General features: G+C 41.8%; 2 protein-coding genes across 2 annotated transcripts in view; one reads left to right on the top strand and one right to left on the bottom strand.

Annotated features, from left to right (window-relative positions):
* LOC145416012 (opsin-5-like) overlaps window positions 1-7,741 on the bottom strand; it is a 37,887-nt gene extending 30,146 nt beyond the window's left edge. The window contains exon 1 of the mRNA XM_080285115.1: window positions 7,685-7,741. The gene's annotated coding sequence lies outside the window, so the exon portion shown is untranslated. The remainder of the gene's footprint in view (window positions 1-7,684) is intronic.
* Window positions 7,742-16,274: 8,533 nt separating this feature from the next.
* Window positions 16,275-24,003, top strand: Naa60 (N-alpha-acetyltransferase 60). Its single transcript, XM_080285109.1, has 6 exons — window positions 16,275-16,300; window positions 16,776-16,935; window positions 17,288-17,452; window positions 18,434-18,702; window positions 22,159-22,263; window positions 23,871-24,003. The coding sequence occupies exons 1-6, from the start codon at window positions 16,275-16,277 to the stop codon at window positions 24,001-24,003; spliced, it is 858 nt and encodes a 285-aa protein (XP_080141235.1).
* Window positions 24,004-25,966: the final 1,963 nt, after the last annotated feature.

Genomic DNA, 25,966 nt, shown 5'->3' with positions numbered 1-25,966 from the left:
CCTCTAAAGCGATTTATTTTGCTTATCATACGTTGGAATCGTTGTTTGTGTTGCTTAAATTATTTTAATATCGTCATACTGTGCATAAGCAAGCTACAAAAGCACACTAGCCAGCCGAATCCAAAAATAAATACGGGTAGCTGAGGATGAGGTGCTAGAGAGCTTCCTTGTAACGAGAAAATGGGCCTAACTTTTTTCTTTTTTTAATGCACGGCTGAAGGAACCACAGGCAAGAAGCATGTAAGATTGTTCCCTCCAAGAAAACACAAAAACAAGATAACAGAGAGCCAAATTCAAGACATATGAGGCTGAGCGTGTTAATACTGAGAGTGGTAATACCCAACTCTAATCTTCTATCCCAGCTGACGCCAGACGGTTTCATTCAGCTGGAAGTGAGTCATAGGAGCCTGAGAGGTGGAAACAATCTTCAGGAATCCTTCCAGAAGGTGAGTGATCGATCTGTTTTGTTCTTGCCACCGCGATGCAGGAGAGGGACACCTTCACGTGGTAGCACCGATATACCTGGGTGGTGGCGTTGCCTGGGTATGCAAATGTTCCTCAGTCCCCTCCCTATCCCCTGAAAGGAGGGTGATCTGCTATGAAAGAACAACAACTTCGGTCTGCAATCAACCACGTCCAAGTTCAGATGAGCCCGGATTACAGTTGCTACTGCTACTGCTACTACTACTACTACTACTACTACCGCCAGACGATTTTATTCAGCATATAGAGGTTTAAAATATGCTTCAGAAATTTTTCAGTGGTGGAAGCTTTCTATATATTTTCTGTATTTAGTTAATTGTTGCTACAGTTGGACGAATTTATTTGGTTATATTCTGAGGAGGACCTGCTTCTTCTCTCCCCCCCTCTCTCTCCTCCCTTCCCTTTAATTCTCTCTCTTCTCCCTCTTCTCTCTCTCTCTCTCTCTCTCTCTCTCTCTCCTCCCTCCCCCTCTTTCGCCTTCCTCCCTTCCCCCTCCCTCACTTTCTAACAAGCTCTACCGGTACGTAACGTGACACTAGGAACGGAAGAGGAGGCTTGGGAGGGAAATAGGGAAACAGAAAGAGAGAGAGAAGAGAGACAGACAGACAGACAGGCAGACAGACAGAGACTTGGAGGTAGCTACGGGAAAGGGTAGGAATTTCAGTTTACTATACCACGCTTATTCAACCACCCTATATCATATTCGCACCAACGTTCTTCACAGCCTCAAAGAAAGTCATATATACCCTTTCCCCCACTCTTTCTTGCTGTAGAGGGGGGGCCTTCACGCGATGGCACTGATAGGCCTGGCTGGGTTCTCTGCCTGGTTATGCAAACGTCTAATAGTTTCCTCCCTGGCTAACAAAAGAAGGATAATGAACTACAGGAAAATAGTATCATCAGCCTGCAGCTCACTGGGTTCACGCTCACTTGCTCCTGAAGTTGTTGTTGCTGTTGCTGCTCCTACTACCACCACTACTACTACTACTATGACTTGTACTACCCTATTCGTTTTTATATACTCTTTCCGCTTGTTTAATCAATTCTCTCTCTCTCTCTCTCTCTCTCTCTCTCAATCTCCCTCTCTCTCTCTCTCTCTCTCTCTCTCTCTCTGAGTCTTGGACGTCATAATTTTTCTTCTACAGGGAAAAAGTTTCTCCAGGGGGATTTTCATAACTTCTTAAAGGTGTAGGGGACTTAGGAGAGGGGAGAGAGAGAGAGAGAGAGAGAGAGACAGACAGACAGACAGACAGAGAGACAGAGACAGAGAGACAGAGACAGAGAGAGAAAACGAATGAATGTAGGGAATCGACTGGATACGAAGAAGGCTGTGGAATGAAAAGACGACAGTTTAGGTAATTAACTTGTCTTCTTTGAGAGAGAGAGAGAGAGAGAGAGAGAGAGAGAGAGAGAGAGAGAGAGAGAGAGAGTTGATTTTTTTTGTCCCAACCAGATTTAACTTTGACTTAAGCATATTCAAAATTTTAACGACGGATTTTATAAGGATGCTGTGTGTGTGTGTGTGTGTGTGTGTGTGTGTGTGTGTGTGTGAGAGAGAGAGAGAGAGAGAGAGAGAGAGAGAGAGAGAGAGAGAGAGAGAGAGAGAGAGAGAGAGAGAGAGAGAAATAACTTTCTTAATTATGTGAAAATCTCTTAATATGTTAACTCAAAATGTGATATGTTGAGGGCGCACACACACACACACACACACACACACACAGTCATTAAACTCTGTTCCCTTTAAAAAGGCGTAAAACTGCCTTCTCTCCACCCTGCATAGTTCTCCATATCAAAAAATCAACACTTGAATGTGATGCTAGTCACGAAGAAGTGCCATGTAAAGGATGGAGTGCCGTATACCGTCTCTCTGCCACTAAGCTAGGGGGAATTAGCTGGAAAAGGGCGTAATTCTCTGCCTGATTATAATGAATCAACTATGGTTCGATCTGAGTATTATCTCACAAGGCCTATGTCTCGTAGGATAAGGAACCTCCCTAACACCTCTTCCTAGGCAATTCAGTTTGCCTCTTAGACCTTATCACCCTCTTGTATTGTATGTTGTTTACGTCATTCCAATATCTCCATATTTTGCATAATTGACGTGCTGAATATCAACCAAACGTATCTGGAAATAAATCACTAAGGAAGAGGTGCCAGGGAGCCTACTCAGTTGGCCACAACATAGGCCTACGACTTATTGAATTTTATGCAATGACTGTCTGGTAATCGCCCTGTGTGATCTAGTTCCGACGGATGAAAGCAAACTGGCGGTGCAGTGGTGAAGCCTAGTGATCCTGCCCCCGGGAACAACACTCGAATTGAAACTGCTTTGAATGAAAAACCGCTTTCAAAGGGATTTGGATTTCCCAGAAGGCTCGTCCATCGGGTTTCTCATATGTTAGAGTTCAGGAAAAAAAACAGCGTTACCATGACTATTTATGCCACTTTTTCACGCGCACGCAAGAGATTGAACGATGCAGCAAATACGGTGACAAAAATTCCTTGACCCGAAGCCCAGTAGCGCTAAAATCCGCACAACAAATTCTCTCACAATCCCATTTGACATGGCTCACCCAACGCACCGCCCGTGTTCCGTGATCTCCTACCGACTCCCGGGATAAAAGGTTTGAATCCCTCTTTTCAGAGTACATCGCATCATTTAAAAAGAGTTTCGACGCGGGAGGAGGATTGTAGGTCGGATAGCCGTGGATCGGGGCTCCCTGGCAACTCGACCGTCTAATTCAATTCGGAAATGCGACTGCGAAAAACATGTAATCAGTGGTAACAGTAATACTGGCGTAATATATTTACCTTACGTAAAGTCATATTATGCTCTCGAGAATAACGCCAAGAATTGTTACATTGTTTTCTAGGTTATGAGACGGCAACTTGATACTTGAAATTTAACTCGGGGTAAAAAATACTTCCCAAAAATAAATAACTTCGAATACTGTAAGTGTTATGTGATTATTTTCTGTTTTTGTATGCCTTGAAAATATTAGGATTAAATACTTTTCTTCAAATATTGTGAGTAGTATATAGGTACTTTCAGGCGTCTAGAAAATATAAAACTAATTCATATTGCCCTCGAGCAATGTGAATCCTGAACACAGGGAAGCGTGGTAGGGAAAGGAGAGAGAGAGAAAAAGAGAGAGAATGGTTTACCTAGCCTCGGGAACTATCACATCTGCGACATCGTACTTTTGAAAACTTTCGGATTTTTTTTTTTTAAGTTGTGAAGTTTTACCCTGTTTTTTTTTTTTTTTTCGTTATGGTTAATTACAGACAAACATTAGAGTAATTAGACTCTCTCTCTCTCTCTCTCTCTGCTACGCACCTTTTCCCTATCTAAGAAAGAATTGTTAATATATCAGTATAGTTTACCAGTGAGATACGCGATGATCTGCGATGATCTAGGATAGGATACGTGTACAACGTTAATCTGTCATCTGTCTACCTATCTAGCTTTCTACCTACCTACCTACCTACTGTACCTACCTGTGATCCTGTGTGTCTTTTTACCCATTTATCTATCTATAGCTACCTGTCCTTCCGTCTGTATGCCTACCTCCGTATTTGTCTATCTGTTTATCTTTATATATCTGTTTGTCTGTCTGTCTGTCTATCGATCAATCTATCTAGGAAAAAATACAAGAATGTCCTCAGAGTGACATTAATTATATCACTACATGTGGAAAGGATGGAGGGTGAAAGACTGACGAAGAGAGTGTATGTGAGTGAGGTGGAGGGGGGAAGAGGGAGGAGGAGGCCGAGGATGGGATGGGGGGAAGAGGGAGGAGGAGGCCGAGGATGGGATGGAGGGATGGGGTGGAGAGGTATATGAGAGAGGGGGGTGTGAGTTGGGAGCAGGACAGTGAAATGGCAGGGGACAGGGCGACTTGGAGGCGATTTGTTTTATGGCCACCCCAAACGGGATTGAGGCGTCTGGCAATAGATAGATAGATAGATTATTGCCACCTCTAGATAACACACACACACACACACACACACACACACACACACACACACACACACACACACACATCCTCGACCCCAACGGGTTGTTAAGGTACAGTCATGTAAGTTCGTCTGTTATTCCACTGTGGCTGTTTCGCATTTATGGCGTGTCCGTCACAATCCTCCCTGACGCATCATATATGTGAGGAACATCTTTGAGTGGAGAAGCATTCCAGACCTCTCTCAGCTTAGGGGTATTAGCTAGCAGAGGGACGTGAGAAGCAAAAGAGATGATGAATTAAGAGGGAAATATACTAATCCTCTCCCTGTCTAGGAATATTAGCTAGCAGAAAAAGGTAAGAAATAGAAAATGTGAAATACTAAGAGAAAAGTTTTAATTCTCTCTCGGGTCAGGAAAATTAGCCAGCAGGGACAAATGACAAACGGAAGAGGTGAAATATGAGGGGAGAAATGTACCAGGTCTCTCTCAGCTTGTTAGTATGAGACAAACAGAAGATATGAAATATGAGCAGAGAACACCAAGTCTCTCTCTTGTTAGAATGAAAGGTATGAAGTAGAAGAGGTGAAATATTAGAAGGGAAACATATCAAACCTCTCTCAACTTGGGATTGTTAACGAGAGGAGTAATGTTAGAAGTTGAGGTGAAATATGAGGAAAGAAACCTGACAGTCATCTCTCAGCGTAGGAATCTTAACCAACATAGAAAAGTGAGAAGCAGAAGAGGTGAAATAATAGAAGGAAACATAGCAAGCCTCTCACCACTCAGGATTATTAGGTATTAGATTAAAGTCAGGAGCAAAAAGGGGGTAATAATAAGCCAAGTACTCTCTCTCTCTCTCTCTCTCTCTCTCTCTCCCCTTAGGGGGTCAATTACCGCTTAACAAGACGAGACTCCTAATTAGGACTCTGTTAGTGAACTTGGCAAACATATTTCTCTTTTTCTTTCATCTATCTATCTGTCCATCAATCTATAGCCAGATGCCTTAATTCCTGAAGGGACCACAAACAAATCTCCTCCATGTCACCCTGCCCTCTCCCATTTCGCTGCCCTACCCCCCAGCTCATACACACCCTCTCTCATATACCTGTCTCCACTCCATCCCTCCATTTCATCCTCGGTCTCCCCAATGATATAACCCGTCTCTAACTTTTCCCAGCTCAGTTCCGCGTAGACAACAGTGCTTTGCTAGGGTAATTATGTTCATTTCACTTTAATTAGCCGTAAAATTGCCTGTCTTCATTTTGAATATTGACCTGTAACCAGAAATTTCCAGTAGAATATTGTGCTAGTCACGAAGAAGTGTCATGGACAGGATGCTGAGTCACAGCATTGTATTTTTCTACCAAGAAGCTGCGTGAACTGGCTGAAGAAAAAAGGTTGGTGGGGAGGGGAATCGCCTATTTGAAATAAATGAACTGTAGGTTTGGTTTCTTTGGTTAGTTTAAGTTTAGTATAAGTTGGATTGACGTGGATGTGCTGTTAATGCTAGAAGTACCCAGAGATGGTTTGGCCGCGTGGAGAGACTGGAGAATGAGAGACGGACTAGGAAAGTGTGTGTGGGGGAGGGAGGGGTAAGAGGGAACGGGAGTCTGAGGATGAGTTGGAAGGATGGGGTAGAGAGGTGTATGGATGAGGATGGTAAGAGTCAGAGAGAGGGCAGCCTGATAATGAAAGACAGAGTGACTTGGAGGCGATTTTTTTGGCCACCACCTCCGGCATTAGGGCATCTGGCTTATGAGTATACAGAGAAACAGACACATAGATAAATACATAGATATAATGACAAATAAACACTTAAACAAATAGACAGACAATGTAATAGTCCTTTGTTCCGGAATGTAAGACCTTGTGAATGTGAAGACATTTGTGTATTCAGAGATAACATGGAAACTGCATGCCCAATCTTGCGACATGCATGCCGATTGTAAAGCATTACAAATAATATTACTGCGTCACAAAAGAAACCTGTGTCCTGATGTAAGTACAATATTATCACAGTGGTGGCACATGTGATGGCGTGACATCCCAGAATACACTCAGTGAGTCGTAATAGTACCGAAATAGAAGAAGTAGTAGTAGAAGTAGGAGGTAGTGTGTGTGTGTGTGTGTGTGTGTGTGTGTGTGTGTGTGTGTGTGTGTGTGTGTGTGTGTGTGTGTGTGTGGTGGGAGAGAGGTACATGTTCTTACCTAGGTTTTTCTTCCCTAACTCAATTTTTAAAGAACTGAGTCAGGCTTTGGAACCTCCTGTTTTCTAATACTATTTTCCTATACACTAGAGACTGTGTAAAGTATGAGTACGTATGTAAGTTTGGATGGGTGTATTTGTGCGGGTATGTGTACATTTTTGATGTAGTGCTGCCTATTTCTTCCTTAGCCTTTATCATTCTTTTTCTGTGCCTGCCCTCCTCTCTTCCTATTTCTCCCATCTTTCCTGTCACTACTAAATGCTTTTCTTCCCGTTACAGGTGGCTTTACATTGAGTGACAAGCCAAATGGTTTCCTGTAAGCCAAGAAACCATTTACAACGCTGGGTGGTAACCATATAACCAAACCATACGTGCTCCCCAAGTGTCAAGTGGGTTGGTGGAGGGTTAGTGCCCCTCCCCGTAAAACAAATAACTCGAGTCAAATGGCCACCCCGTACGGGATTATGGCGTCTGGCAATAGATAGATAGATAGATGTGTGTGTGTGTGTGTGTGTGTGTGTGTGTGTGTGTGTGTGTGTGTGTGTGTGTGTGTGTGTGTGTGTGTGTCCTTCCTACCTTCAGTATGCCTAATTAGAGTGCTATCAGAGCTTCCCATAGATCACCTATCCTTAGGGTACATAACGTACGGGAAATGATGATGGTGATGATGATGATGATGATGACGGAGGAGGAGGAGGTGGAGGAAAAGAAGAAGAAGATTTAAGATTAAACAGAAAATTCATCTTGGGATTGTCATTGTTGTTGCTATAACTCCAGGCTCATCTGGACCTGAACCCAGTCGACTGCAGGATGGAAATTGCCCTTCTCCTGCAGTCCATCATAGTTTCAGGGGACAGAAAGGGAGATGAGGGACATATGTACTGTATAACCGGGGCAGGGAAGTTACCAGCTTATATCGGTGCCACCACGTGAAGGCATCCCTCTCCAATGTCGGGTAGCATGAGTAGAATTAAGTCGCCGGTCTGAAGGGGTTTAGGGTCTGAGAATGAGATCCGGCGTTGCGTCACTGACTTACCTTTGGTTGCGTAACTCGTGCTTAGGTCTTCAATGTGGGCGTAGCGAGGGGGATGTACGTGTGGGTGGAAGTGTGGGTGGAAGTGTGGGTGTGGGTGTAAGTGGGTTGTAAGAGTGAGCGTGGGAGTGGGTGTAAGTGGGATATAAGTGTGAGCGTGGGAGTGGGTGTATGTGTAAGTGTGGGCGTATGTAGGAATACAGATATGGAAGTACTGTATGTGGTTATTTAATCAGTTCTCGGTGTAAACACTGATACTCGTAGGTGAGTAGGCAGGTAACTAGGCAGGCAAACTTCTGACGTAGGTAGACGGCTTGTCCTCGTCGGTAGGTAGGTAGGTAGACAGGTTGTTTTGTTAGTAGACTTCACACGGAGGTAGATGGTTTGCCTTCGTAAGTAGGTAGATAGGTAGAAGGCAGGCAAGTGGATACGATGTTAGTAGACTTCACATGTAGGTAGACGGTTTGCCGTCGTAAGCAGATAGGTAGTAGAAGGCAGGGAAGTGGATACGATACGTTAGCAGACTTCACGCGTAGGTAGACGACAAACACTCATAGGTATAGGTAGACAGGCAGGTACGTATAAAGACTGCTCACTTAGGCGGTTGCACTTGAGAAGGCAGGTAGGTCAGTAAACAGGTAAGTAGATAAGGTACAGCAAATCTTGTCAGGTAGGTAGACGGGTAACCTTCGTAGGTAGTTCGTAAGTAGGCAGGTAGGTAAGTACTTTAGATAACTGTTTATGTAAATCGAGGGTTAGCACATAATCGGTAAGGAGGTAAGTATGTTTGTAGATTTCTCACGTAGGTGGACGGTTCGTAGGTAGGTAGGTAAGCAACTGTAAGTAGGTATGTCAGTAGTCTGTTTAGTTCTTACCTTTCACTTTTCCAGTTTTTCTCTACCTCATAACAACACAAGCGTAACACAAAACACGAATTAATACGCCTACCATAACGATCATCGAAACACGAATCTTAACACGAATCATTTAACACCAGTATCTTAACACGAATAATTTAACACCAGTACCTTAACACGAATAATTTATCACCAGTACCTTAACACGAATAATTTAACACCAGTACCTTAACACGAATAATTTAACACCAGTATCTTAGCACGAATAATTTAACACCAGTATCTTAGCACGAATAATTTAACACCAGTATCTTAACACGAATAATTTAACACCAGTATCTTAACACGAATGATTTAACACCAGTATCTTAACACGAATAATTTAACACCAGTATCTTAACACGAATAATTTAACACCAGTATCTTAACACGAATAATTTAACACCAGTATCTTAACACGAGAATTTTAACACCACAGTATTGGCTTTATGCTTAGTTGCTGTACTGAGGAGAAAAGGAAAGAAAACGATTAGATTTTTTTCTTAATGGTTGCATAGTATGTTTTCATCTGATGGAACTGGGCCAAAACTCGAATACTAAGTCGTGGTTGCATGAAATTCAATGGGCTTTAGCTGTGACGCAGAAATGAGTCTCCTTGGTCACTAGTCAGAATTTTCCTTCCATCTGATTACACTTGGCCATCAGCTAAGGTGAAAAAAAGTTACGGACTTTGTCAGGTAAAAATAAACCTACTACTGATGTGGTTTATTATTATTATTATTATTATTATTATTATTTATTGTTTTTGGTTGTTTTATTATTAGGTTCTGGGTATAAACTCAAAAGCCCGTTCCCTGAGGTCCATCAGTCCTACTACTACCCACACACTTTCGCAGGTTACCACTTTGGCACGAAGTCCCACAGTCTATACTGAAAACATAGTTAAACAGTCCCGTCCAGAGCTAGTGTAATAATATTAGATGTAGTGGTTTGAGCCTGTGAAGCTTCATTAGCTTATTTATTTATTTATTTATTTTATTATTATGATGATGATGATGACCGCCGAGAGAGAGAGAGGGGGGGGGAAGTGAGATCTAAAGGGAGGAATAAATGAGACAGACAGACAGACAGAGACAGAGACAGAGACAGAGCTCACGTGCGGAAGCGACAGGAGCAAGAGCGGACGTGACGTTACCTTGGAAGGCAAGACAACACTGAGGTTCTCTCTCTCTCTCTCTCTCCCTCTCTCTCACTGAGGTTCTCTCTCTCCTCTCTCTCTCTCTCTCTCTCTCTCTCTCTCTCTCTCTGTCTGTCTCTCTTACTATATTGTTTTGTTGTGTCCTCTTCTCAAGCCTCTTTTCGAAATATTCCTAAACATTTCTGCCTGCATCTTTTCTTCTCTTCTCATGGTGTATCATAAGTTGTTGCCTCTTCCCTTTTCTCTTCTTATTTTCTTCTCTCTTCTCTTTTCTCTCCTCCCCTGTTCCTATCATCCTCTCTTTTCTCCTGCTATTCTCCCCTCTCTTCTCTTCTTTCCTCCCATATTCCTACCCTTCTCCTCTCGTCTCCTCTCCTTTCCTCTCTTTACCTCGACCTTCCTTACTTTCCTTCCTCTTTTCTTCTCACTTCACTTTTTCTCCTATCTTCTAACTATTCTCTTCTTCTCCTGTTCTTAATTTCCCTTCCATTTTCATCTGTATTAGAATTTTCTCCTCTCTTCTCCCATCCCCCTCTCCTTTTCCCTCCCCTCCCCTCCCCCCTTATTTCTCCTACCTACTACATATTATTCCGTTCGGTTACATTTTCTGTGGAGTCCTGGAATTCCTGGAATTCAAATAAACTATCCTCCTCTCCTCTCCTCTCCTCTCTTCTTTAGTACTGTTTTCCTTTCCTCTCCTCTCCCTTTCTTTCCCCTCCCCTCCTCTCCACTCCTCTCCTCTTCTCTTCTCAATTCCTTAATACTGTCTTCCTTTCTTCCCTCCCTTTCCCTCCTCTCCTGTCCTCTCCTCTCACGCCCGCTCCATATTATTCCGTCCGGGTAGCTGCGCCGTGGAGTCGGATTCTGTTTACGAAAGTACACAGACCACTCCAGGCATCCAGATACTAAGGAGTATTGTCTAGTTATATAATTATACTTCGTAAGGATAGACTGATAGTGGTAGTCGATCTGACTATCTATCTTTCTATCTGTCTCAATAACCACAGGTCTTAATCCCAGGAAGGGTGGCCTCAGAGGGATCTCCTACATGTCACCCTGTCTTTCGCCATTCGGCTTCCCTTTCTCCACCTCACACTTCCATCTCCCATATACCTCTCTACCCCATCCTTGAGTCTCATTCTCGGCTTCCCCCACCAGCTCACACGCATGCGCTCTCCTAGCCAGTCTCATATTCTCCATCCCAAGGTACTTCTCCTAATGATTTTTATCATTTGTATTGAAGGCAGAAATTATCGCTGGCATCTGTAAAACATATTTTTAAAGTTTTCCTCAATATACGCCACAAGATGTAAAAAATATATATATACAGTATAATATAAAAGTTGTGACAACCTAGAAGGCATCTGGGACTTACGATGAGGAATCCGGGAAGCTCAATCACGTACGCTGGGGAAACTCACATATTTCTTGTTGGGTTTACGTAAGGTCACCCCCCATCCCCCCCTTCTCTCTCTCTTTCTCTCTCTCTCTCTCTCTCTCTCTCTCTCTCTCTCTGATCTGGCAGACAGACAGGCATATAAAAATGTCTATAAAAAACTATTGGAAACTATTACATAATTGACCACCCACATCAGAATAATTATCCTGCATTAACAATACAAAACACCTTTAATTATTTCAGCTTGAGGAGCCGGCAGCCATAGGAGAGAGAGAGAGAGAGAGAGAGAGAGAGAGAGAGAGAGAGGGTACGAAGAGAAAAATAGAGAAAATATAAATGAGGAAAAGGACTAAAAGAAACTGAAGGGGGCTGGGGAGGAAAAATTGAGGGTACGCCTATAATTCATTCATTTTAACTTGGCGGACATTTTCGTGTTCTTGCAGCTAATTTCAAGTAGTTCAGTGGCATAATAATCCAGTGCCATGGCTCTTCACACACACACACACACACACACACACACACACACACACACACACACACACAGTTTAAGGTGAAAGTGATAGGCTAGAACTACTTTACACAACTTCATCATACCGCGACATGTGAAGTTGTTGACCGGAAGTAGGGTAAGGGACACTAAAGACTGGTTTTTGTTACCAGCCGCGAAAGCGAAGCTGGTATTGTTTTCAGTTTGTCTGTCTGTTTGTCTGTCTTCGCAACCGCTCAAGATATCATTTTACAGGTGTGTAGTAGGAATGAAAATCTACTCGTTCGAAATTGGTGAAAACAGGTCAAGGTCAAGGTCATATTCCGGGCAGCGCTAGATATGTATCAGCTCGTGGCTGGTGTGAATTTTTTCATTGGGGTAGCCTCTATGTTGTTGTTTTTGTTGCTCCAGGCTCATGTGGATGTGAACCCTCTGGACTGTAGACTGAAGCTGTCCTTCTGAAGTCCACCATCCTGTTTTCGAGGAACAGCGAGAGAATTGAAGGACGCTGATGTAGCTGCTGCCCGGTTACTTCGGTACCACCACGTGAAGGCTTCCTTTTTCAATACCTGTAGTTCATTCATTTTTGAACATGGAGATTTTCGTCCTTCAGCAACTTATTTTCCGCTGCTTTATGGCAGAATAAGGCAGTACCACTGCTCAGTGTTCCCATAGAACTTCGTTGCAACTACTACATTTTAGAATTAATCTCCTGTTACAGCTCAGTACTCAAGATGGAAAGATGGCTGTGTTACGCCTAGTTTTAGTGAACAGGGTATACTGTAGCCTATATGTTGTAGGGGATGGTAATGGATATACAAGACGATAACTGCCGTTTACATAAAATGAATCGAAATGCCTTCAGGAGTAGGTTACTGTTTTTCAGGTATGCCATACCATCCATAACGTTATCCACGGCTAGGACTGAATATGATGTGATCTTCACAGAGGCTTTTATTCAATAAATAACACGCGTCAAGATAAATCTTATACATTTTTTTATGGCCATCGCCCACAGTGAGGGGCATTAGGCCAAAAAATATATAGTTTAAACAACACAGCAGCTCACCACCAGCACCGCACAAGACAGCCGTTCTAAGGGGCCAAGCGTGGAGGCAACATATGGTAGAAGGCCCTTAGATCGGCTAGACGCACCTCCTTCCCCCTGACAAATAAAACAGGTCGAATATCGTCACCCAGGTCCGCAGCCCGGAGCAGATCGTAGAGATTGGAGTAAATTGTGGCTCCGAGCTGGTACGACCTGGTGCGAGCATCGAGGGCCAGGAAGTGTCGGTAGGAGGATGCGTCTAGCCGATCCTTGTGGTCCATGATGGGAGGGCGAGATGGGGTACCCTGCACTGCCAGAGGAGGGGAGGGCCCTCTGACCTCCTCCTTGGCCGAGAAGCCGGTCGACGCATCCTCGGCCATTGAGACGGAGTCAGAAGAGTCCTGCCCCTCCTCGGTTACTGACGGGGGTTGGTGGACGTCGGGGATAGTCTGCACCTTGGCCAGGTCCGGATCAGGGTCGATGATCAAGGTACAGTCTTTCGGTTGAGGAGAGTAGCTAGCCTCGGCCTCTTCCGCGGTGTTGTGCGTGGGGCAGCAGGTCGCGGCTGCCGGGCCCGGCGCTCCTGACGGCGAGGAACAGAGTGAGCATCGCGGCCAAAGCATTTTGGGGATGACAAGGCGAGGTAGCTCATCCTCCATAAAGTTCTTAGGGAGAAAAACGCGCAAAGCCCCCTTGTCACCCCCACAAAAAGCCTTCGCCGTCGTGATACACATCTCGACGATAGTGCTTATCTCCACAGAACTCCCAGAATCCCTGGTCTGGCGTCCCCGGGCCATGAGACGCCGCTGTGCACAGGTAGAACCCTGCACGGCCACGCCTCCCGGTCCAGTAACATCCCGAGCCTCAGGACCCTTGTGAGTCCCAGAGAGATAAAACTCCACCGGCTCACCGTCCCCGAGGGAGCGCTGGAAATGCCGAGGGTTTGGTGCAACGACAGCCTGGCTTTGCACGAAAACATCAGCGCCGGTATCCTGACACTTGATGAATCCGTGCCCCTGCCCCCCGACGTTGAACCAAACCTCGCTTCCTGAGGTCTGCTAATTGCCCCCTCAACGGGTCGCAGGCAGTAGCAGGAGATGCGTCCGTCATCGTGGCTCGATCTGCTGTCCCTTATACAGGTAGAGACTAGAGACGGATACGTCCGGGGAGAACATGTAGGGGGAAGGGGGGGAGGGGGAATGTTCCCAGAGAAAATTTTCAGGAGGGAAGTGTCCTACTCGCGGGAGATTTACCTTCCGAGTGTGGAGGAGGGTTGTAATTTATTAATAGACCACCATGTCACTCAGTTACGGGGACAAAAATGGGGGCACCCAAATACATAATCAGCGCGATTAGGAGGCTGTATTTTTACGTAATTTTATTATCTGCTGCTCAAGAATTAACTTATTTTGGGCGCTGACTATTAACTTCAACATTTTACAGAACTTGTCTCTGATTGTGATATCAAAATACAGAATGGACGTTCGATTTCATCATTTTTATTAAACAACTAATGGATATTGCTTAGGGACATGATTTCAGCTCTGTTTTACATTCATACTTGAAATTTCGTTTCATAAAGGATATTCTTGAGAATTAAACGATATATCAGCAAGATTCGGTAAACACGAATTACATCAGCTGATACTTGTAAACAAAAGTGCGACGAAGGAATGGCTTTACTTCTTCTTCCCCTCTGAGATTAACATCAATGAGTTACACTTATATGTAAGTTTTCACTTTAATATTAATAGCCTGATATTTTGTGAACTGCTGTACTCCTGTACCGTTTTACACTCACCGGGAAAGTAGTGGCCAGGCAGCTTGATGCTTTGAAATTGGAGATTTCTGATATTTGGTAACATTTGGATGCTGGGCCAGTTGCATCACACCTAAAGATTAGTCAGAGTTGATGTTTAAGACATTTTTTAAGCCTTCTTTCCTTCCCTTATTACATATTTATAGAGGAAAAGGTTACAATTGACTCACAGATGATAAGCCACTCCTAACTGTTCAGTCAGTACAGTTCGGTAGTAGGTCAGACAAAGAGATGTCACTGTTTTGTAATGTTTTTTTGGTGATGATCTTTTAACAGTTAGAAAACACGAACCATTTACAGGCTGAATAAACTTGCCTGGCAGCAGTATGGGTAAAATAGTGTAGAATTATGAACAGGTTGATAAAGAGTCTTGTATGCTTCCTAAGTGAATAATTTTGTTTATTGTACTTTTATGTTGCCCTGTCACTTATATCTATTTTCTACATACTTTAAAATACTAATATAGTAGAGGATATCAAATGGCACCTAGAAAAATAAATCTCTGAGGAAGAGGTATTATGAAACTTCTCTGTGCCACCAAAAATATATATGGTCTGGAGATTAAGTTGTGGTAGTTGATAAGGCATGGGGAAGAGTATATATTTCTGAACATCTGCAGAAAGTCATTGGGTAAAGATTAGCTTTGCCACACACAGTTTTAAATCTAAACTTTATTTCCTCAAGAAAATAAACAGCATAAACTTTGAATGGTCCTGTGAATTACAAATGATTGAGAAGAAACCAAGTGAAGGAGAGAAGAACCAGAACCAAAATAACTAGCCTACTCAAATGAAGGAAAAAAAAAAGAAGTAAACTTACATATATACCCAAATAAAGAAGAGAGAACAAATAATGAACCTACATAGATACCTAGATAAACCGGTAAATTTTTACAAGTGGACAATACACCCCCCAGGTAGTGCAATATATTTTTCTGACAGTTTTTGATGCGATTTGAATGTTTCTGACCTTCATTTTTGTTGGAAATGTCCCTCACCAAACACAATAAAACTAACCAAACCAAACCCAACATACCTGACCTATCTTAGGGGAGTAATAATCAATTTCTGAATGGGGGTAATGGGGGTTATTTGTGATCCTTAGGGACTATACTATACGATAATGGTACTAAAATTCCAAAACTGCATATTGTCCATTTGTAAAATAATACCGATAAACCCACATGAAGGAGAAAATGCCCCAGTGAACCTAAATATCTCAGTGAACCCAAATGAAGGAGAAAATACCCAAATGAACCCAGATGATGGAGAAAGCATACAAATGAATCCATATGAAGGAGAATCCACTCATATGGATGAAAATGAAGGAGGAAACACCCCAATGAACCCAAATTAAGAAGAAAACACCCAATTGTACAAAAATAACTCATAAATGAACTGAAATGAACCAGAAAACACCCAGATCAGTCCAAATAAATACTCGAGTTAAGGAAAAACAGCCAAAAGGAAATCAGATACTCAAATACAGGTATATCCAACAAATGCAGAAAGAAACCATCATCATCATCATCCGGACCTCCTTTCCCACCCTAGGGCAGGGCGAGGATTAGCAGTGTCCAGACAGCCTAAGTTTGCCCAATTCAATGGGCCACACTTCCATTCACTCATCTTTCCAGCCCATGGAATCCTGGCTCCAAATGAATGTAAATGAATACCCAGATGGAACTAAATATATGTGAAAGAGAAAAAGAAATTCTTTTAAATGAAAATCTATTACAATCTCAATGTTGAACAAAACACAAAGTGAACTGATGTAAATGCCAAAATGGCATCACATGAAGAAGAGCCTAAGTGAATCTAAATAAATATTCAAATTGATGTGTTATTAATGTATACTCTTCCTTGTAGCTGCTATATATATTGAGAGGCACTGAATTTTTTTAGGCTGAGTCCCATATTACAATATTTTTGAAGATATTTACATGTAACCAGTATATATGTACTGAATGAATTCATACTGATATTGCGCTGTGCCGAGGCAGACTAGAACAGAGGTTACAAAAAACACAAAATCTATAGACTGGCACCTTAAGAGGAAAATGAATACAGTACAGTGTTTCATATGATGCCTTTGTTTTTGTTTTTTTCCTCAGTATTTTGCTTTGAGACTGAGAAAAATGACTCCCGTGATTTGTATAATATCTCACTTTTTTTGCCTCATTTTTATTTATGGTATACTTGCTATGTTGGAGTGGTGGAAAAATATATCATCAGATTACAGAGCTTAAACAAAACTTAGTTTCCTTTTCTTTTATTTTGTTTGCAGTGGTAATGGGCAGGAAGGCAGCAGCAGCAGTAGCAGCAGCAGCAGCCTCAGTAGTAACACCACCACCATCACCACCACCTCCACCACCGAGCCACGTGCTCCACTGTGTTCTTTACCCGAGCTTAAACTTCGCTTCCTTTGTCCAGCCGACTTGACTGAGGTAGTTTGCTTCATGTTTTGTTGACTTTTCTGCAAGATTCTTTTCAGTCCTTGGACCCAGAGGTCATTTCATTGGACCTCATCCCAAGTATTCATAAGTCTTCCTCTTGGTGTTGAAGCTACCCTCCACACTGGTGCTGGAGAGGGATGCCTTCATGCAGTGACACCAAAAAATTGGGTGGATTTGCTTTCCGGTTATTCAAAAATGCCTCATCTCCCTCCCTGTCCCATGAATGGATGATGATGGACTGCAGGAGAGGGCAGCTTCGTCTTGCACTCCACTGGTTTTATGTTGAGATGAGCATGGGGCTACTACAACAACAACATTCTTTTTAATTCCCGTCAATTCCCAGGTAAAGGCATTGTGTCGTGAGTGGTTCCCCATTGAATACCCTGACGCCTGGTACGCTGACATAACGTCATCACCGCGATTCTATGCTTTGGCGGCAACATTGCACAACCGCATCATTGGTCTCCTCGTTGCAGAAACCAAGCCACTCAACAAGCTCAACAAGGAGGTATGTCTTTATCCTCACAGGATTTTGTACAGGTTTTATACATATGAACTACTGTATTCCAATCACTGTAGGTTTTCATATGCATTTAATTAATATAATATACAGTACTGTATATCCTTTTTAACGTGGCAGCATCTGGATTGACTTAGTCGGATATGTTTATGTGAAGCTACAGAATGTGATGAATGTTTTTGGCGTATCCGATAGAGCCAGGATTCCAGGAGCTTCAATGATGAGTGAATGGAAGCGTGGCCCATTGGATTGGGCAAATTTGGGCTGTCTGGGCATTGCTACTCCTCTTCCTGCCCAAGGGTGGGAAAGGAGGTTTGGATGATGATGATGAATATATTCTTATTATAAATTGGATAATATGAATTCTGTGAATTATGAGTAAGACTATTAAACCATAACGTCATCGGTAATTGTACCCAAGTAACAGGTGAACATTGGAACTGTGATGTAACATTTATTACTCATAATTAACCCAAGAATAATCTCTTGATGTATGACATACTTTTCAGTGGACGACTTGGACAGTATTCAGACTCATATACCACGTCAGTCTATCTGTCTACAGCCAAATGCCTTAATTCAGAAGGGGGTTAGCAACAGAAAGATTGCCTTCATGTTACCCTGTCCTCTGCCATCCAGTCGCCATTACTTCAGTTCATACCACCTTCATTAATATACCTCTCCACCTCATTTTAAGTCTCCCCTCCACCCCATTCATCAAATGGAATTGGGTCACTTTACAGTTTAAAGACTAATTTGTGATTGTACAAAATTCATTGAGCCAGAGTTACATATTATAAATGAGTCTCTTTGGTTACTAGTCAGGTATACCCTCCAATCTGACTACACTTGGCTATTAAATGAACTGAAAGGGACTTGGGATCTTTGTCAAGTTAAAGTAAACACATCAGTCGGTATTCCACTCCATTATCTGGTACAAAAAATTATTGTACATAATTTCATCTGCAGGATCAAGACATCCTGGAATGCCCACTTCGAGGTCAGGTTGAAGTTGGGTACATATTGACATTGGGTGTGGTAGATGGCCATCGAGGTCTGGGTGTGGCATCCCTCCTGCTCCATAATTATCTGGCTCAGCTCTCACCCCCAGCCAACCAGTCCTGTTCTGGCCAGGTCTCCAATTCAACTTCTAACCGGTCCCTTGTCCAGGCGGTCCTGCTTCATGTCTTGACAACAAATACCCAGGCCATTGCATTCTACCAACGACGTAGTTTTGTGTATGAATCTCCTCCTTTATTGTTTCACAAGTCTTTTAGGATTGATAATGCTTCTTCAAATGTGTGAAGTTTTTGTTGATTTTGTGCATTTTTATTATGATTTTAACCTTTCATTTGTTTTAATCAGTGATTCCGTTGCCCATTTCACTGGACTTGCTGTTGATACTGTAGTTCTACCATGTTTGTATTTTCTCTTTCATTGTGTTTGGATCCTGTATCACTCCATCCTTAGGTGAGAAAATGTTGTGATGATGATAATGATAGTGTTCTTTGCAATTAATCCATTCAATCAAATTACTTTTTGTTATCAGTATTATTATTGCTGCTGTTAGTAATTCTCTTAAGCACAGGGGGGAGTTCAAAATGAGGTTATATACCCAGTATAACCCCTTCATTAACTTTATCTCCATTTGGGAGCTATCCTAAGTTGATTAAAATCATTTGGAGATAGTGAGAAAGTTAGCAATCTTATGACAGGGATTACCCAGGTACAGTACTGCACTGGTATTTATTCCAACTAACATCAGATTATTTTTTCAGGTTTAAGAGTGAATCAGAGAGGTCTGAGAATATTAATAATGATAACATTGACCTTCTTGTTTTGGTGTTTTCTGTTCCAGCTGTTGCTATCTGTCTATCTATTGCCAGACACCTCAATCCCATACGGGGTGGCCACAAACAAATCGCCTCCATGTCGCCCTGTCCCCCGCCATTTCACTGCCCTGCTCCCAACTCACCCCCCCCTCTCTCATATACCTCTCCACTCGATCCCTCCATCTCATCCTCAGCCTCCCCCTCCCTCTTCCCCCCTCCACCTCACTCACATACACTCTCCTCGTCAGACTCTCGCTCTCCATCCTCTCCATATGGCCAAATCACCTCAGTGTGTTTCTGCTAACGCTTCCTATCACATCCACATCCACACCACAATGCTCCTTTATATCCTTATTTGTCAACTTGTCTCTCCATGTGACTCCACAGGCTCCTCTTAAATAACTCATTTCCACTGCTCTCACTCTTGACTTGTGTCCTTCCAACAACATCCAAGCTTCACATCCATACATTAGAGTTGGTATCACAATACTGTCATGTAGTAACTTTTTCACTTCCATGCTCACTTCCCTGTTTCTTATCACAGCTTTCAAGGAACCAGCAACCCTTCTTCCTTGTTGTACCCTTTCAAGCACTTCATCCTCCAAACTTCCATCCTTACTCATCACACTCTCCAGGTACTTAAACATACTCACATTTTCCATTTCCTCACCATCCAACCTCACTGTACATTCACTGACTTCACCTTTCTCAAACACCATCACTTTACTCATCCCTACATTCACCTTTAGATTCCGTTTCTTACACATTCTCCCAAACTCATCCACCAAGCCTTGCAGCTCCGCTTCGTCTTCACTTAACAACACAGTATCATCTGCAACCAACAGTACAGGGAGTTTCCAAACACTACCCTCTCTCACTAGGGCCACTCCAACATCCACTGCCCTACATTGTACCTCTTGTATTACCCCATCCGTATACAGATTTTATAATTTAGAAATCATAACACAATCTGTTTTCACATTTTTCTCATCTTTAACTACGAGGCGATTAACTTGCAGGAGGCTTCGAGTTACCGTAGTTACTAGTTATGGATTCAGTTTGTGTGAGTGAATCACCCTGTACTGTATAGGTCTTAGTCTGTTTTACTGTATACTTATTTTTTTTCATTTTTTTTTTTAATAGCATGGTCATTTTGTTGAGGTTTTGTACATAAATAGGAGGTTATTAAATCAAGATTGTTGCACTTGTACAGACATCTCCATATTATATGGTCAAGTTATGTTTAAGGAAACCCAATTTCACATCCAATGAAAAGCAGGACTATTGTATCGTGGTTTCATTGGGGATATGTCAGGCAGCCAAGCATGGTTACTCTTCTCAAGTATGTACTTTTACCTTACCGTACCTGAGTTCAGAACACCTAAAACACTGGAATAATGACACAGTTCATACAAAAACACATTGTAATGTAATGCCAGATTATATACTGGTGCTTAGGCATCTTGTCTACTTGTAGGACACAGATCATACAAACACACATTGTAATATAATGCCAGATTATTTGCTAGTGCCTAAGCATCCTCTCTACTCGTTGGTTCATATAACTGATGATAGCCCATGGCACCAGTTTTTTTTTTCTTCATTTATCAGTCTTCATAATCATTTTACTTCCCCAAAGTACACCGGATACAATCACTTAGCATTGCAGATAAACTCACCAATACAGAAAGGTCTGCAAGGAAGATTGATGGCAAGTGATAGGAAAATACACACACGTGACCAGCAGAGAAGAACGAACAGGTGGAGTAAGATGTGGAGATAGTAGGTTAGTTGAATAAACAAAGAAGCCATGATTGATAGACAACAGTAGGATGCACACCTCTCAGATAACACTGTGGCTGGTGGGATCTTTGCTGATTGTAATATTTAACCACCATGATGATCTTTAAGGTGAGAACTGGCTGATCACATACCAGAAGAAGTGTCAGTAGTTGAAGATTGTTAAAGTGAAACATTGTATACCCCTTAGATTGTATGAGGGATGCCTGTGCTGTACAGCCAGCCCTCACTATGTGATGAATCTCTAAAACAGTGATGAATCTCTAAAACAGTGTATAAGAAGTCCTGCCCAGCCTTCCTGAGCAGTTGCAAAAATTGCAATACCAGTGGTCAGAGCCAAGATTATTATTATTTTTTTTAAATGTTTGTGACCGACATATATTTAATATTTTCATTTTATTTCATTGTGAAAGCCAATTCTTTTATACTTCTTTCATTCACTCTGATATAGTTTTCTTACTTATACTATTTATTCTTAAGAAGTATACTGGTGTATCATTGAGGAAGAGGTAAGATAATAACACTAGTTTGCTCAAAGGGTATGCAGTATCTCACTTTGAACTAAAAAAAAATACTGTCCTTATAATTTACAAAGAATGATACCTACAGTAAATGACTGCTAACATTCCTGAGAGGATGCAGGATAGTCTTTACACAGCTATAGTACATTGTCATACGTCTGTGCAAAGGCCCATGATGACTAATGAACATACAATAATGCAGCACCTCCCCAAATTCCTCATTGGCTTACCTTTGCTCTCCTGCTTGTTCTTTCACGTACCTTGTACTTCAGATTGGTCATATTCTACCTTAGAACTACCGCCTGGCTTACAGTTTTTAGATTTTTTGGGGTGGGTGACCTTTGACCAAAACCATATCCCCACTGAACTAATGTTATAATCACCTTGCTATATTGTACACTGCCATGCAATAGGTTGTCGCTTGACAAAACTCAGTAGTGTAGTGAGGCCCAAGTGTATTTGAAAGATGTGCTTAAATTTAGTGCTGTATTACTCTTATACCACTATGGTCATATGATTTTGTATTCTTTCTTTCCCCAAGACGACACACATTCCTGCCGTATTACTACAACATCCAAGGCAAGCCTCGTGATGGCTTCACTTATGTTCGTTATGTCAACGGTGGACACCCGCCCTGGACATTGCTATATCCTTTTAATACTTACTTGGTTAATGGTGGGGAAAGACTGGAATTTTTAACTCATGCAGCATATTATCACAAGAAGGCAGTCTGTCAACTTAACTTCAGTAAAAAAAAAACTTTTGGGATGCCTGGTTGAAGTACCCATTTTCCTGTGGTCAACTGGTTTCTCATCCAGTTGAGCCTGAGGTTGCAACTTTTACTACAACAGTACTGCTACTATCCTATTGCATCAAAAATGTATTTTTTATTTTATTCTTGCCCCATTTCACTCGGTGTAATGTTGCTAGTTCTTCTACTGTTATAATTTCTCTTTTTTTGTTTTCTGAATCTTGCTTTACCCCATCCTGAGGTGGGAAAAAAATGGTCAGGATGATGATGATGATGATGATGATGAAGAAGATGGTGATGATGATGATGATGATTATGATGATGATGATGATAATGATGATGAAGATGAGGAGGAGGAGGAGGATACCTCCAGATGAGTTGTTTAGGAATGAATTTGAGTTGTAGGGGTTAGATGTAGCCTTCTTCACGTGAGATCTCCTAAACTGTAGCAAATTGTGTTCCATACCCAGTAAGGAAAAAAAATCCTCAGGCTAAAGATGTTTAATACGCATACATAAATACATAAAACTAACGCCATGCATCTTCTTAAGGAATCACTGTACAGTATTGGAGTTAGCCACATTACAGCTGATGTGGACGATGGACTAGAAGCTAAACCAAGTGTAAAAACCAGCTAATTACTTCCAGACTGTTGCTGAAAGTTATTGAGAAAAAAGAAATTTCAGATATGCAATAAAATTTCTAACACTCTCAGAGTCTCAGCTTGGACATTAACTATGTGCAGTCACACAGAAGAAAGTTCACTAAGTGACTGTACTTATGGCTGAATGTTCCCTCCCTAAGAGTGATGATTGTATGGCTAGTTACCAAGTTACCTGCTTGACATCTGGAATAATTAATGTAGCTCAAGAGACTGATTGAATGGATTGGAAGTAGCCTGTCATCCGCTTGACTGTGGTGTTTTTTTTTTTTTCCTCCAGTTTATTCTTGCTGCCACCAGATAGTTTAAATAAGCTCAGAAAAGCTTCCTTAGCACAACATACAGATAACCTGTAGGATTGGGTGAGGTTTATGTTAGTGATGGAGGTGTGTTGGTGGCTGGTGATAGTTGAGATATAGAGTGAGATATAGGAGGGTGGATTCATGACTTTGTGAAACAATACTCTTTTTACTGTAACTTAGTCCAAAATTGCTATCTCATCATCTTAAATACAGAGTTGTAACAGTAGATAGTACATAGCAAATATATGTATGGTCCTGTCATGAAGAAGTGCTGTGTCAAGGTTGTAGAGTTGTAACATTGTCTTTCTGACAGCAAACTACTGTACATGAAGTAAACCACAGAAGGACAAAAAAGTGTGCCAAGTTAAGGTAAAGGAAATAATTCTGATTTGGAATTGGCTATAATTTCTGGTAATTGAGTAGGTGGGGGAGTATGGGCAGGTGTGGAAGGGTGTGAATCATGGCTGAGTGTAAATAATTCTAAATTGAAATGGACTGCACACAATCTTCATACTCTTGGTTTCCTTAGCACTACACACAGATTACCTGCAGCACTGGGTAAGGTCAGTGTCAGGGATGGAGGTGTGTTGGTGGCCAATGAGGGTGATGGCAAAGTTCTGGAGTCTCATAGCACGTTCCGCCACAGCTGTCATGGCACATCGACTGTCATAGCACCAGGTATCTCCTTGTTATAAAATTATTGAAAATATTCATCCATCCATCCATCCATCATCCATCCTATGTTGCCCTATGAGGAACATAGGAGCCCGGGGGTAGGTAAGTTGTTCCTGACATTTAAGATGAGAGAGCCACACTCATCTCTGAGTGGCATCACGTGAGCAATAAACCCCAACCATCTCTTGGATATAAACCTACACAGGCTCAATCTGATTGGAGTGCCTTAATTACCCAGTAAACCACCAGGTGCCATAATTTGGGTATATGGTTACCACCCAGCATAGTAAATGGTTTCCTGGTGTACTGGAAACCATATGGCCTGTCATTCAGTGTAGAGTCACCCATAGGCAGAAGGAGAGGAAAGAATGTAGGAAAGAAAGATAGAAGAGGGAGTGTAAAGTCATCCACAGGCAAATGGAAGAGGAAAGAAAGAAGGAAAGACAGAAGAGGAAGGAAGGAAGAGAGTAGAGGGCAGACATCCAAAGCAGCACTGCATCAAGTGTATCGTGAGCATCCCCACCTACCACCAAATATACAAGCTAAGATTCCATTGCTGCCTTTATAGCTAATTTGCCAGCAGCACCAAATTTACAGTACCAATTGCATGGGAAAAGTTGTTACATTTTGGACCACATGCTTCTCTTATAATGAGAACTACCTGTATGTGATGAAATATGTACAAAGGAATTATTTTAGCAATACACATTTCTTCTGGTCAGTTCTTTTATAATTATAGTAATGCCAAATATTTTAGTTACATGTGATTCTCATTGGATTACTTAGTACAGTATCCCATCAGGTTTATTGTAGAACAAAAGAAATGTAGGAAGGAACATATACCCAATATTTTTCTTCATTGGAATGGTGTGACATCACCATATATATTGTCAGTTACAGGTGAGTGTGTGTGGGTATGGAGAGAGGCCTGGAGATGAGGCAGACATGGGAAGTGTGGCCAAGACAACTGTGACAGACATGACAAGTGTTGGCGAGACAGCTGTGGAGGATATGGCAAATAAGGGTGAGATGGCTGCAGGGGGCAATACAACTGTGAAGAGCCTGGCAAGTGTGGAAGAGGTAGCTGTGACTGACATGGTCAGTGTGGCTGAGACTACTGCAATGGACATGGCAAGAATGGGCAAGACTTCTGTGAAAGACAAGATATCTGTGACTGACATGGCAAGTATAGGTGAAACAGATATGGGGGACATGACAAATGTAGGTGAGAAGGTTATGGGGAACATGACAAGAATGGGTAGGACAGGAGAGATGCATGCAACAAGTGGAGGTATGGTAGTTGCAAATGTGGTGCCTCCAACAGTTATTACAGGTGCAGGTGCAAATAATCCAGGTGTCATATCTGACCACCACACTCTTTAGCTTCAAACTCCTTACATATCTTTCATTTGGGGGGAAGGGGTACTTGTATTGTCAGGAGGTAAATGTGCATTATAGTTTTCATTGCTAGCAGTGATGAACTCCTGTTTATCATCATGACAATAGTTAGGCTGAAGTCCTGAAGTCTCCATTCTAATTATGCAACAGTTTTAATACTGGTCATGAATTTTTATTTATCATCATCACTGTAGTTAGTTGTCCATTTTTATTAGAAAACAATTTTGATGCAGAATTATAGAAGAAAAAACTATTTATGTTTTCATGGCTAATTTTTTTTTTTTTTTTTTTTTTTTTCCAAGACTAGTACTGACATCTCTAGTCATAACGTGCACCAGTTTTGATATACAGTACAGAATATATAAGATATAAAACTTGATCATTAATTTTCATTGCTAAAAGTAACTTTTTTTTTTTTTTTTTTTGTCATAACTGTAGTCAGACAAGTACTGAAGTCTGCATCCTTAACATACAACAATTTTGATAAAAAAAATTATAGAATGTAAAATTGTGTCATTTATTTTCTTTGCTGGCATTCATTTGCTTAAACAGTTGTTCGACT

Source organism: Coenobita brevimanus, chromosome 13 (genome assembly GCF_032717465.1).
Source record: "Coenobita brevimanus isolate Jiangsu-jjx chromosome 13, ASM3271746v2, whole genome shotgun sequence".
Classification (NCBI taxonomy): domain Eukaryota; kingdom Metazoa; phylum Arthropoda; class Malacostraca; order Decapoda; family Coenobitidae; genus Coenobita; species Coenobita brevimanus.
The sequence above is the reverse complement of the archived record's forward strand: the minus strand, read 5'-3'. Positions and strand labels throughout refer to the sequence as shown.

Coding starts and splice junctions, on each gene's coding strand:
- Naa60 (XM_080285109.1), top strand. CDS start 16,275: ATGGCATCACATGAAGAAGAGCCTAA. Junction 16,301..16,775: donor TCACATGAAGAAGAGCCTAA/GTGAATCTAAAT, acceptor TTTTGTTTGCAG/TGGTAATGGGCAGGAAGGCA. Junction 22,264..23,870: donor CACCCGCCCTGGACATTGCT/ATATCCTTTTAA, acceptor AGCACTACACAC/AGATTACCTGCAGCACTGGG.